The 13,096-nt window shown below is 42.3% G+C and overlaps 1 protein-coding gene across 3 annotated transcripts; it reads left to right on the top strand.

Moving 5' to 3' along the window:
- The first annotated feature begins 145 nt into the window (after nt 1-145).
- Nucleotides 146-9,705, top strand: LOC115194606 (calcium-binding protein 2). 3 transcript variants are annotated; one of them, XM_029754447.1, is made up of 9 exons: nt 146-229; nt 1,506-2,001; nt 3,399-3,497; nt 4,225-4,354; nt 5,364-5,394; nt 5,754-5,897; nt 7,180-7,289; nt 7,633-7,780; nt 9,480-9,703. In XM_029754447.1, exons 2-9 carry the CDS (start codon nt 1,799-1,801, stop codon nt 9,506-9,508), a joined length of 894 nt encoding a protein of 297 aa, XP_029610307.1. In that variant the 5' UTR covers nt 146-229; nt 1,506-1,798; the 3' UTR covers nt 9,509-9,703. The 3 variants fall into 3 exon arrangements, with proteins under 3 accessions (XP_029610307.1, XP_029610309.1, XP_029610308.1); XM_029754449.1 differs by lacking the exon at nt 146-229 and having other exon boundaries at nt 1,582-2,001; nt 9,480-9,705; XM_029754448.1 differs by lacking the exons at nt 146-229; nt 1,506-2,001 and adding an exon at nt 3,121-3,194 and having other exon boundaries at nt 9,480-9,702.
- Nucleotides 9,706-13,096: the final 3,391 nt, after the last annotated feature.

Genomic DNA, 13,096 nt, shown 5'->3' with positions numbered 1-13,096 from the left:
GCCTTGTCGTAGAAGAATATCAATATGGTGTTATCACTTAATGGTCCATAGAAGCGTTACTTATTCCAAAGTCAGATCTTTGGTGAAAAATCGGTGATTGTCATCCGTTGTTTTGCTTACAGAGGATTTCCCAACTCCATCAGAATTGTCCTGTCCTGTGAAGTTTGGCACACGAGCCACTCCAGTGTGCCATCGGTGCGAAGAAAGTGCAGCTGACTGCAGGGAACAGGTTAATAATCGCTGACTGAACAAATAAAGTTTCTTTATTTTCTTAAATCCACCGCGCTGTTCTGTCAACAGAAGGAGTTCGCTGTTGTAAATATAGGCCATTGAATGTGGGAGAGTTGAGCTGTTTTCTCAATCCTCAGATACATTTTTCCAGAAGTTTGAGTGCTAAGTGTCGAAAATAAAACGTTTCCACTTCTTTGACCTCATCGTGGCATTCATAATTCCTTGCTGTTTCCTATTGAGAAATTGAAAATGCTACGCGCAAGCACGCACGTAACCTACGTGTACGTACGTGCACGCACAATTGCATAGGCCTGTTGATTAATGTCGTCTATTGCATCATTTGACCATTTCCACAGTCAGCTGCTGCGTACACTAAAATAAGTGTCCTTTGCCCAAGCTAACCTCAGTCACATCCTAGGAAGAGAGTCAGCGCTTCCCTTTCCTCCTCTCTATCAGCCTGGCCTGGAGTTAACACTTAGTCTCGGAGACCAGAGCCCTGTCTATCATGTCCAACTGAATGGAAAGAATGACTCACTATTTCCATTCGAATCTGTTAGAATAAACTAATAAACCTGGTTCCAAACCCTTTTCGCACTATGAAACACCTAAAATGTGTTTGAACCCAGATTAGACAATAAGCAAACATAAAAGCACAGAATAATGGCTATTAAATAATATTTATTTAGTCACACACTATAAATAAAAAGCACGTAAACATACGTTTTTAAAATGACATTCGTAAGCACGTTTATTTGGTGAAAAAGTCGAACATTAGGTTCTCTTTTCCCGGGAAATAAGCGACTGTCAAAATCGAATACATGATACACATCAATTATGACGTTAGGGTTCCTTGATAATGGCATTCTATTAAGTGTCCGAATTTCACGTTATTTCCCTGGAAACAGAACCAAATATTACACTGGAATGCATTTATCACCCAAAGACAATGCAATCATTTCAGAACTGAAACATTTATTTTAATAAGAAGACGTGTCTGAGTTACAATGACATCCAAACGTTTCCATTATAATTATTTTGGGGAATTTATTGCCATAACGATTTTTTTTATAAAGGTTTATTTGTTTAAATGTTACTTTTTCTCTAATTTACAAGCCTAATTTTGCATAGGTCCCAATTCTCTATGGACCCTGATCAAAAGTAGTGCACTATATAGGGAATAGGGTGCCATTTCTCTAATCTAAAGTAGAGCACTATGTAGAGAATAGGGTGCCATTTGGGACACACATTTACTTCTGCCTGTCTTCCCTCCACAGGTATTTAGTATCCAGGAGCATGACCAGGAGTCCGACGGGGCCCAATGCCTCTACTCCGTACCCAACGACCCTGAGGCGAACCTGGGCGGCACCTCCAGAGTCCCGACCACCTCCATGCTCTTCCTCATCACGTGTCCATCCTGCAGGACCTCACTGAGGCACCAGACGACCAGGGCTCCCAGGCTTACCAGTGTGGCTTGTGTTGGCTGCCCCTCCCCAGCCTTGCTGCCCACCAAGCCCACCTCCTGGTCAGCTGGACGTACAGCACAGGCTGCAACCGCCTCTACAGTGACATGATCAGACTGAATCTGTCTCCTCCTCCTCCATTGGTATCTGAGGAGCCATCACCATCCTCAGCCCAGTCCACAATGACCAGTGGGACCAGGAGGCTGATAGGGCCCGTCGTCTCAATCCTGTCCCTGACGACCTTGAGGCCAAACTGGGATCGAGGCGAGGCGGGTACACTGACCACCTCCAGGCCCACTTCGTCTGCCAGGTCTGTGTGTTTTGTGAAAATAAGCACATGACAAATTTCTGTTCTTTACTATAACATATGGACAATAAAGTTGTATTGTATTGAAGGTCTCCAATGAGGGCTACCAGGGCCCTGAGGGCTACCAGGGCTACCAGGGTTCTGAGGGCTACCAGGGCTACCAGGGCTCTGAGGGCTACCAGGGCTCTGAGGGCTACCAGGGCTCTGAGGGCTCTGAGGGCTACCAGGGCTCTGAGGGTTACCAGTGCTCTAAGGGCTACCAGAGCTCTAAGGGCTCAGGGCTACCAGGGCTCTGAGGGCTACCAGGGCTCTCAGGGCTACCAGGTCTCTCAGGGCTACCAGGGCTCTGAGGGTTACCAGGGCTCTAAGGGCTACCAGGGCTCTGAGGGCTACCAGGGCTCTCAGGGCTACCAGGTCTCTCAGGGCTACCAGGGCTCTGAGGGTTACCAGGGCTCTAAGGGCTACCAGGGCTCTGAGGGCTCAGGGCTACCAGTGTGCCCTGTGTCAGCTGCCCTTTTTTGGTTCTGGTGTGTTTTGCAGTTCGCTTTTGACTTGGTAAATACTTAAGCATAAATATTGTCTATGCAGGGTTGGGGTCAATTCCATTTCAATTCAGTCAATTCAGGAAGCAAACTAAAATTCCAATTCTGTTTCCAATTTTTTTTCTCATAGGAGGTAAATTGGAATTGATGTCGGAATTTCAGTTTATTTCCTGTATTGACTGAATTAAAAAAGAATTGACCCCAACCTTGCATCTACACTAAGTAAATACCAACTGAAAGAGGACTGTCAAATAAAAGGTTACCACACAGCCTATTCATGTGAATCCTATCTTACGTTTTTATTCATAAATTCATTTGCTCTGCATTTGATGAATTGAAATACACACACACACACACACACACACACACACACACACACGTTGTGACTGACGATGCGTGCGTGTGTGTATGACAGAGCCACAGTCAATCACACTCTGTCACGCGTGTTGTTTGGTTATCTGACCTAGACACATTTAGCCAGGTAATCACATGGTAATACTCTCTGACGGATGGACGGAGGGAGGGAGGGAGGGATGAAGGAGAGGAGAGCAAGAGGACCCAATCCTGTCATTCACATTACTGAAGGAGAAAGACTGCAGCTCTCTATCTCCTCATTTTTTCGTTAGTTTTTGGTTTTGTACCGGCCAGCTAAAGGTAAGGACAACGCAGATCAATTATCTGTTTGTATTCTTTGCACAAAATAGAAGGTGAGATTGGTTGATGACCTATGCCTTTACTGTGTATCCTTAAAGTAGGTGACACCTCTTTTTCCTCAGTGTGATTGGCTGGGATTTGCATAGAAATCATGTTTTTTTGTGAGTGTGTGACAACTGAGTAACTTTCCACATTGTTCTCCAGGATGTCTAAGACCCCATCCACCACGTCTGCAGCCTCTGTAACCTCGGCAACGTCTGCAGCCTCTGTAACCTCGGCAACGTCTGCAGCCTCTACAGACAGGTAAGATCAATGTCTACATCTGAGACAGGAGAATTCACAGCAGGGAAAGACAGTGGCAATGTTGTGCAACAATAAAGTTATTGAGAGACATTGGCCCCGTACACACTGATATGTTACCTGAGGTTGACACAGCGGTTGTGATACACCTGATGTTTTTGGTGATGCCCCAAATTAAACAACAATATCAAGTGGTGGCTTCACCACGATACTTGGATCGTTTTTTGGGGTTTTGTTGTTGCAGAAAATATCTCTGTTTTTATCACAACTGTTGTGCCAAATGCGTTTTACGTCAGTTGTAAAACTTGAATGTGTACGCGGGGCCATTGAGTGATGACCTTATTTCTATACATTCACCCAATGGGGATTATGTTAAGTCTAGGTGGCAAGATGGGAAGTAAGTGTCCTTGCACCAGCGTCGGCATGTGTGAGCAAGAATGGCGCATAGAACGGCCATCTCCTGTTTCTGTAATGTGAGGCAGCTTGATGAACAAGTACACCACCTGGAGTGGACATGACTCTAGTCTATTGCAGAGCATTACCCCCAATCTAGCTGCTTAATGCTGAGTGCCAAGCAGAGATGCATTGGCTCCCATTTTTACAGTCTTTTAGTGTTACTCCCAACCTTCCAATCTCAGGGTCGGACACTCTAACCACAAGGCCACTGAGTCGGTAAGATAGCGCTTGTCAATGTCTCTAATATGAACCCCTGTTGTCTCTTAACTCCTAGCAAAGGTGGTAAATCCTCCCAGAAGTCCTCGGGTTCGGAGTCGGCTCCCAAGAAGGTGTCTAAGAAAGAGCAGAAGAGACAGGACATGGAGAAGATACACACCACCCTGCTCTGCAGCGTGTTTGGAGCGGTATACACACACACACACACCATAACAGCTACTTTACCCTTTGACCCCTAACCCATAATCCTGACCTATTAGTGAGCGACATGCTGGGCTAACAGCAGTCTGGTGTTTGGTGGGGAGTGAAAAGTCAGGGAAGCTGCTATTTTAGCTGAGCTTCTGATCTTTGCATGCCGATGTGTGTGAGTGCGTGCCTGCTTATCTGCCAGCATGCTACATCCGTGCCTGCCTGCGTGTACGACTGTGTGTGTGTGTGTGTGTGTGTGTGTGTGTGTGTGTGTGTGTGTGTGTGTGTGTGTGTGTGTGTGTGTGTGTGGGGAGGGGGTAGTAATGATCCTTTAAGTTACACACACAGAGTAGTTATCCTCTCACCATTCATTAGGATTAAGGCTAGAAGATGCTGGAAGAGCATCGAACAAAAGGGGAAAGTTATACGGTTGTTAAAATAATGTTTAGACCAATTGATGTGTGCATGTTTGCTGTTTTATGAACAATTGCTGTTGTCTTACTTTGAAATGTTTCTTGACATTGTGAAACTTAACCCGGGACATCGATTAAGGAAAGAATAATTCAAATCAGAACTTAAACTAGATGGTATCGAGCATGCAGTGTGAGCATGTAGGCTGTGCGTATCAACACAACACGTCACACACGTGTGAACGAGGTTGAATGTTTTCCCAGAGAAACAGGATGGAACTCTTAATGATTTAATCCACCATGAGAAGGAAACATCCTTAACTGTACCTGTCCCCAATCCCTCACTAATTTACCTCACTACAGTACCAGAATGACCTCCTCTTACACAACAGTCTAAATCTGAAATTTCCTGTCCTGAACTTCCAGCCATAAGCATCTGTTTTTGTCCCAACGTCTTCAAGGTTGCCCCTATCCGCATTATAGTACATGGGGATCTTCTGCAAGTCATGCGCTATAATATTACACAAAATGTAAGCCGGGTTTAAGTATTGTCAGACAGTGTTGTCTCTCCCTCACTAAAACACCTCTCCCCCTTTAGGAGAGAGAGTTGGCTCAAGCTGAGTTGGATGGTGAGTCTTCTTAGCACAGTGATGTTGCATATACAGTAGAATGCTTTATTTCAAGTCGGTTGACCAGTAGCACCACTCATTACATTGAGCTCGTATTACTCAAGTTAGGATTCAGCCAGACATTATATTTGTAAAAGGGGGGTAGCTTTGAGTCATCCATAGAAATAGCATGACTAGAATGGACAAAACGCTCCTCAGACCACGGAACTTTGACAGTACTACTGTCAGGGGTAGACTCAATATGGCCGTCAGCCCAGCCATCACAGAATGTTGACTTAAATGGGAATGTTCTTTCAAGTAATCGACTTCCATGGTGTCATCATCACCTTCTTACCTCTAACATTTGACGTTTGGGGCAGAGCTGGACTTTGCCTTCAAGGAGTTTGACTACGACTGCGACGGCTACCTGAACTACAAGGACGTGGCAGAGTGCATGAGGACCATGGGCTACATGCCCACTGAGATGGAGCTTCTGGAAATAGTACAACAGATTAAGATGAGGAGTGAGTGTCTTATACCTATTATATAGCTGTTATTGACCTGTTATAACCTGTTACAGACCTGTTATAACCTGTTACAAATCTGTTACAGACCTGCTATAACCTGTTACAGCCCTGCTATAGCCTGTTACAAACCTGTTATAACCTGTTACAGACCTGCTATAACCTGTTACAGACCTGTTATAGACCTGTTATAACCTGTTATAGACCTGTTATAACCTGTTACAGACCTGTTACAGATCTGTTACAGACCTGTTACAGATCTGTTGTAACCTGTTACAGAGCTGTTACAGACCTGTTATAGACCCATTACAGACCTGTTACAGACCTGTTATAGACCTTTTACAGACCTGTTTTAACCTGTTAGACCTGTTACCTACCCGTTACAGACCTGTTACAGACCTGTTTTAACCTGTTACAGACCTGCTATAACCTGTTACAGACCTGTTATAGACCTGTTATAACCTGTTACAGATCTGTTACAGACCTGTTACAGATCTGTTGTAACCTGTTACAGACCTGTTAAAGACCTGTTATAGACCCATTACAGACCTGTTACAGACCTGTTTTAACCTGTTAGACCTGTTACAGACCTGTTACATACCCGTTACAGACCTATTACAGACCTGTTTTAACCTGTTACAGACCTGTTACAGACCTGTTACAGACCTGTTACAGATCTGTTGTAACCTGTTACAGACCTGTTATAGACCTGTTACAGCCTGTTATAACCTGTTACAGACCTGTTATAACCTGTTACAGACCAGTTATAGACCTGTTATAGACCTGTTACAGACATGCTATAACCTGTTACAGACCTGTTATAGACCTGTTATAACATGTTACAGACATGTCATAACCTGTTATAGACCTGCTATCTGTTACAGACCCGTTAGACCGTTATAGACCTGTTAGACTTGTTCTAACCTGTTACAGACCTGTTATAACCTGTTATAGACCTGTTACAGACCTGTTATAGACCTGTTACAGACCTGTTATAGCCTGTTATAGCCCTTTTATACCCTGTTCTAACCTGTTATAGTTCTGCTGGAGATCAAGATGAGGATTGTGTGATAATATGACTGCTGAAGAGGGAGAAAGAGGGAGAGGAGAACAGATACAGACTCATGTCAATGTAGTGACATTACAACTGACAGAAACTGTTTCTCTATCTCATTGACTGAGGTTATTGACCCCACTAAACCCTCCTGTCCTGACTGTTGATTGGTGTGTTGGTCCAGTCCCTATCTGTGTCCTGATTGTTGATTGGTATGTTTCTCTGCAGTGGGCGGTCTGATGGACTTTGATGACTTCTGTGAGCTAATGGGTCCCAGGATAATGGGGGAGACTGTTGACATGCTGGGGCTGAAGGAGCTCAGATCAGCCTTCTCTCAGGTAAGAGACTGAGATTGGAACCAAAGGAAACTACAAATAAAAACACAGGCATTATAACTCAAACTTTCATCTTCTAGCATTTACATCCTTGCATGATTGAGCTGACCTACTCTTCCTCAAATTCAGATTCAGCCCTCAACCAATATTAACTCACCTGTTTACTTAATCACCCCCATCCTCTCGTCCTCAACATCCTCTCCTCACCTCTCCCCTCACTCTCCTCATTCCTCCTCACCTCTCCTCACCCCTCCTCACCTCGTCTCACCTCGTCTCACCCCTCTCCTCTCCCCTCCTCGTCTCACCCCTCTCCTCTCCCCTCCTCACCTCTCCCCTCTCTTCTCAGTTTGACCAAGACTGTGATGGGAAAATCAGTCAGGATGAGATGAAGGAAGCGGTGAAGTGTTTTCTGGGGGAGAAACTGAAGAAAGGAGAGCTGGAAGATATCCTCAAGGAGATTGACATCAACGGAGATGGAAGCGTCGACTTTGACGGTGAGGAGATAATTGTGCACACACACACGTGGAGGAAATACTCAAAAACATTCAGGATACACACACAAAAGTACGATCACTTACAGTTCCAGTCAAAAGTTTGGATACACTTATTCATTCAAGGGTTTTTCTTTATTTTTACTATTTTCTACATTGTAGAATAATAGTGAAGACATCAAAACTATGAAATAACAAATATGGAATCATGTAGTAACCAAAAAAGTATTAAATAAATCCAAATATATTTTATATTTTAGATTCTTCAAAGTAGCCACCCTTTGCCTTGATGACAGCTTTTCACACTCTTGGCATTCTCTCAACCAGCTTCACCTGGAATGCTTTTCCAACAGTCTGCTGAGCACTTGTTGGCTGCTTTTCCTTCACTCTGCGGTCCAACTCATCCCAAACCATCTCATTTGGGTTGAGGCCGAGTGATTGTGGAGGCCAGGTCATCTGATGCAGCACTCCATCACTCTCCTTCTTGGTCAAATAGCCCTTACATAGCGTGGTTTGTTGCGTCATTGTCCTGTTGTAAAACAAATGATAGTCCCACAAACGCAAACCGAATGGGATGGTGTATCGCTGCAGAATGCTGCGGTAGCCATGTTGGTTAAGTGTGCCTTGAAATCTAAATAAATCACAGTGTCACCAGCAAAGCACCCTCACACCATCAGACCTCCTCCACCTTGCTTCATGGTGGGAACCACACATGCGGAGAATATCCGTTCACCTACTCTGCGTCTCACAAAGACACGACGGTTGGAACCAAAAATCTCAAATTTGGACTCATCAGACCAGATTTCCACCTGTCTAATGTCTATTGCTCTTCAAATAAGAAGAAGTCTTCTTCTTATTTGTGTCCTTTAGTAGTGGTTTCTTTGCAGCAATTTGACTATGAAGGCCTGATTCACACAGTCTCCTCTGAACAGTTGTTGTTAAAATGTGTCTGTTACTTGAACTCTGTGAAGCATTTATTTGGGCTGCAATTTCTGGGGCTAGTAACTCTAATGAACTTATCCTCTGCAGCAGAGGTAAGTCTGGGTCTTCCTTCTCTGTGGCGTTCCTCATGAGAGCCAGTTTTATCATAGCGCTTGATGGTTTTTTACGACTGCACTTGGAAGAAACTTTCAAAATTCTTGAAGTTGTCCGGATTGACTGACCTTCATGTCTTAAAGTAATGATGGACTGTCATTTCTCTTTGCTTATTTGAGCTGTTCTTGCCCTAATATGGACTTTTACCAAATAGGGCTATCTTCTGTATACCCCCCTACCTTGTCACAATACAACTGATTGGCTCAAACACATGACGAAGGAAAGAAATTCCACAAATTAACTTTTAAGAAGGCACACCTGTTAATTGAAGTGCATTCCAGGTGACTACCCCATGAAGCTGGTTGAGAGAATGCCCAGAGTGTGCAAAGCTGTCGTCAAGGCGCAGGGTGGCTACTTTTAAGAATCTCAAATATATGTTGATTTGTTTAATACTTTTTTTGGTAACTACATGATTCCATATGTGTTATTTCCTAGTTTTGATGTCTTCACTATTATTCTACAATGTATAAAATAGTAAAAAGAAAGAAAACCCCTGGAATGAGTAGGTGTGTCCAAACCTTTGACTGGTACACACACACAAAATTCTCTAACGCAGTGGTGGCCAAACATGTTGTGGCCTTTCTAATTTCCCTCTCTTGCCTCCCAGAGTTCGTCATGATTCTGTCCATTCGATAAGCGCTGGAAGACCTGAGAGGACGCTATCGTTTTAATGAATCTTGTTAGACTAAGACGAGATAACATTGTGTGTACATCTGTGTGTACTACTACAAATGTACTACCGTTTAAAAGTTTGGGGTCACTTAGAAATGTCCTTGTTTTTGAAAGAAAAGCAATTTTTTTTGCCCATTAAAATAACATGAAATTGATCAGAAATAGAGTGTAGACATTGTTGATGTTGTAAATGACTATTGTAGCTGGAAACGGCTGATTTTTAATGGAATATCTACATAGGTGTACAAAGGCCCACTATCAGCAACCATCACTCCTGTGTTCCAATGGCACATTGTGTTAGCTAATCCAAGTTTAAAATTTTAAAAAGCTAATTGATCATTAGAAAACCCTTTTGTAATTATGTTAGCACAGCTGAAAACAGTTGGGCTGATTAAAGAAGCAATACAACTGGCCTTCTTTAGACTAGTTGAGTATCTGGAGCGTCAGCATTTGTGGGTATAATTACAGGCTCAGAATGGCTAGAAAAATAACTTTCTTTTGAAACTCGTCAGTCTATTCTTGTTCTGAGATATGAACGCCATTCCATGCAAGAAATTTCCAAGAAACTGAAGATCTTGTACAACGCTGTGTACTAGTCCCTTCACAGAACAGCGCAAACTGTCTCTAACCAGAATAGAAAGAGGAGTGGGAGGCCCCGGTGCACAACTGAGCAAGAGGACAAGTACATTAGTGTCTAGTTTGTTTCTGGCCATTTTGAGCCTGTATTCAAACCCACAAGTGCTGATGCTCCAGATACTCAACTAGTTTAAAGAAGGCCAGTTTTTATTGCTTCTTTAATGAGAACAACAGTTTAACTGTGCTAACATAATTGCAAAAGGCTTTTCTAATGATCGATTGGCCTTTTAAAATAATAAGCTACACGAGTTTGTGTCAGTATGTATGCTACAAGATCATATCCATGCCTAATTATGTAACGTGTATATCATCAGATCTTAGGATGAGATGTACTCCTCCTTTCTTCTCCAAATCCTCTTCTCACCACTCCTGCTCCCCATCCTCTCAGTTCCTCCCAACCTCTCCTGTTCTCTCCTCTATACCCGGTCACTGAGAAAAGACATGAAGGTGTGCACATTGGGAAAGAGTATGAACTTTAATGTATTTGGGTTATTCATCAATTTATTGACACTGATGTGATATGACATGTAGATAAGTTACCATATTGCCATTTTAATAAAGAATCTGAATTCCATTATGAGTGAGTGACAACTACAGACAAAAAAAAGAGTTACGTTTGCTTTCTGTCTCAGTATTAACTTTACTTCTGCAAACAACTTGGCAAAGTTGACCCTTTAACTTTATTTCTAAAACGATTTACATACTGTATGCAGTCAACCTCAAGTCTAAATGTCAACACAACGAAATGAAAACCAATAACCTCTTGAGACTCTCATCCCGTTAGCGTGATCATTTTCCAGCGAAAAACTCCTAGCGACATTAGCATAACGAAATTCAATATTTTTTTTTTCAAATATAGGACTGTCTCATATCGTTTTATAGATACACCTCTCTTGAATCGACCCTCGTTGTCCGATTTCAAAAAGGTTTTACAGGAAAAGCACAATATTAGATTATGTTAGAGGAGTACATGGTAAAAGTAGCATCATATGAATTTTCCAACCAGGCACATGCATCACATATAACCAAAAAACAGCTAAATGCAGCACTAACCTTTTACAAACTTCATCAGATGACACACCTAGGACATCATGTTACACACAGCATGCAATCTTTTGTTCAATAAAGGTCATATTTCTATATAAAAACAGCATTTTACATCGGCACCTGACGTTGACTAACTATTTTTTCATAAAATGCGTCCCGGGAAACAGTGCTACAATTTTATAAATTACTATTGGAAAACGATTTTTTTTTTTATATTGTCAATCTAAGATTTATAGATGAATATCTCTTGAAAACACCCGTCATAACAGATTTTAAATTAACTTTACAGGGTAATCACACTTTGAGATAAAAGGGGATGCGATACTCAGAAAATGAGCTAGAAAGCCTAGCTCGTCGCCATCTTGGAACAATCGCACATCACATCTGATCTTGTATAATATTGCCAATAATCCCTCACCTTTAGTTGTCTTCATCAGAAAGCACTTCCAGGAATCCCAGGTCCACGACAAATGTATTTTCGGTCGAAAAAGTCCATCCTTTATGTTCCATTAGCTTGCTGTTGTTAGCGCGTCCTAAGGCTGTAACCAAATGTTGATCCGTGCGCGGCACTTGGCTAACGAAAAATGACTATTTTCCCTTCGTTAGGTTCGTTCAAACATGTCAAACGTTGTATAACATTAATCTTCAGGGCCTGTTTCAACAAGAGAGCCAATCAGATTCGAGTGGGACGATTTTATTGTGTTTCAAAACGTTTCCAAAGGTGGGGGCAGACACGGCCGCCGACGTCACAATGCTGATGGCCCTCCTACTGTGACCAATTGCCACATCGTCTCCTGCACTGAGTTTCGACAGCAGAAGCTTCAAAACACTTTGTAAAGACTGGGGACATCAATTATCATTTTTTCACGTTGTGAATTACAGGGAAGGCTGTGAAGTCGAGTCCACAATTCAGAATCCCACTTCCTGGTTCAATCGGTCTCGGGGTTTTGACTGCCATACGAGTTCTGTTATACTCACAGACACCATTCAAACAGTTTCAGAAACTTTAGGGTGTTTTCTATCCATATACAATAAGTATATGCATGTCCTAGCTTCTGAGTTTGATTAGTAGGCCGTTGAAAATGGGAACGAATTTTTTCCAAAATGCGCTGTGGCGCCCCCAGTGGTAGGATATACGCAAGAGGTTTTAAAGGGATAGTTTAGCGATTTTACATATTTTTGTTTCCTCCCCATGAAAGTAGTCTATTTTAACAAAACCAAAGTGTGGATTAGTCATTACTGGTCTGTAGGCTGATTTCAAAGTTAGGAAAAAAAAAAATAATCTAAATACGTAAAAATTGCTGAATTACCCCTTAACACCAAGTAGATATTCTGTTCTCAGCTAAACTCCAGCCAAACCAACACTCATTCAACAATTCAGCAAAATTTCCAACATATCGTGCAGCGTATCTAGAGTCAGAAGTTTTTCCTGATCATGGAAGGCTTTGGGCCCTATAATGCAGTACTAGCCTAATACTGTAACAAACTGGAGTTTTTCTCACAGTTCACATGGCCAGAAAAAACACCTGGCCCCTAAGGATATCTGCAGAAAGTCTTGTTGTCCGACACACATTCAACATTTGAAAAATAAATAAATGAAAACACACTTTTATTTTTTTCCCCAACCGATCTAAGTCACATGAGCGGGAAATAGAAATAACAATGGCTTCTTTGCATCATCAACTGACTAGAGGCAATATATTTCTAAAGAGACAGTTCAGCTATTTTACCTTCAAAGCAGACTATGGACCAAAAGAATTGCTGAACTATCCCTTTACCTACGTTTTGTAAACCTTCATGACATCAGACTGAAGTGTACAGGTCTGGGTAAAGGCCTTCATACTGTAACTGTCTTAATTAACAATAGTC

This window comes from Salmo trutta, chromosome 5, assembly GCF_901001165.1.
Source record: "Salmo trutta chromosome 5, fSalTru1.1, whole genome shotgun sequence".
Lineage (NCBI taxonomy): Eukaryota > Metazoa > Chordata > Actinopteri > Salmoniformes > Salmonidae > Salmo > Salmo trutta.
Note: the sequence above shows the minus strand (reverse complement) of the source record. Positions and strands in the feature narration are given on the sequence as shown.

Excerpts from the sequence above, each read along its gene's own strand:
- LOC115194606 (XM_029754449.1), top strand. The coding sequence starts at position 1,799 with ATGATCAGACTGAATCTGTCTCCTCCTCCTCCATTGGTATCTGAGGAG. Across the intron at positions 5,898-7,179 it reads ACAACAGATTAAGATGAGGA|TGGGCGGTCTGATGGACTTT; the intron begins GTGAGTGTCTTA and ends GTTTCTCTGCAG. Across the intron at positions 7,781-9,479 it reads TGGAAGCGTCGACTTTGACG|AGTTCGTCATGATTCTGTCC; the intron begins GTGAGGAGATAA and ends CTTGCCTCCCAG.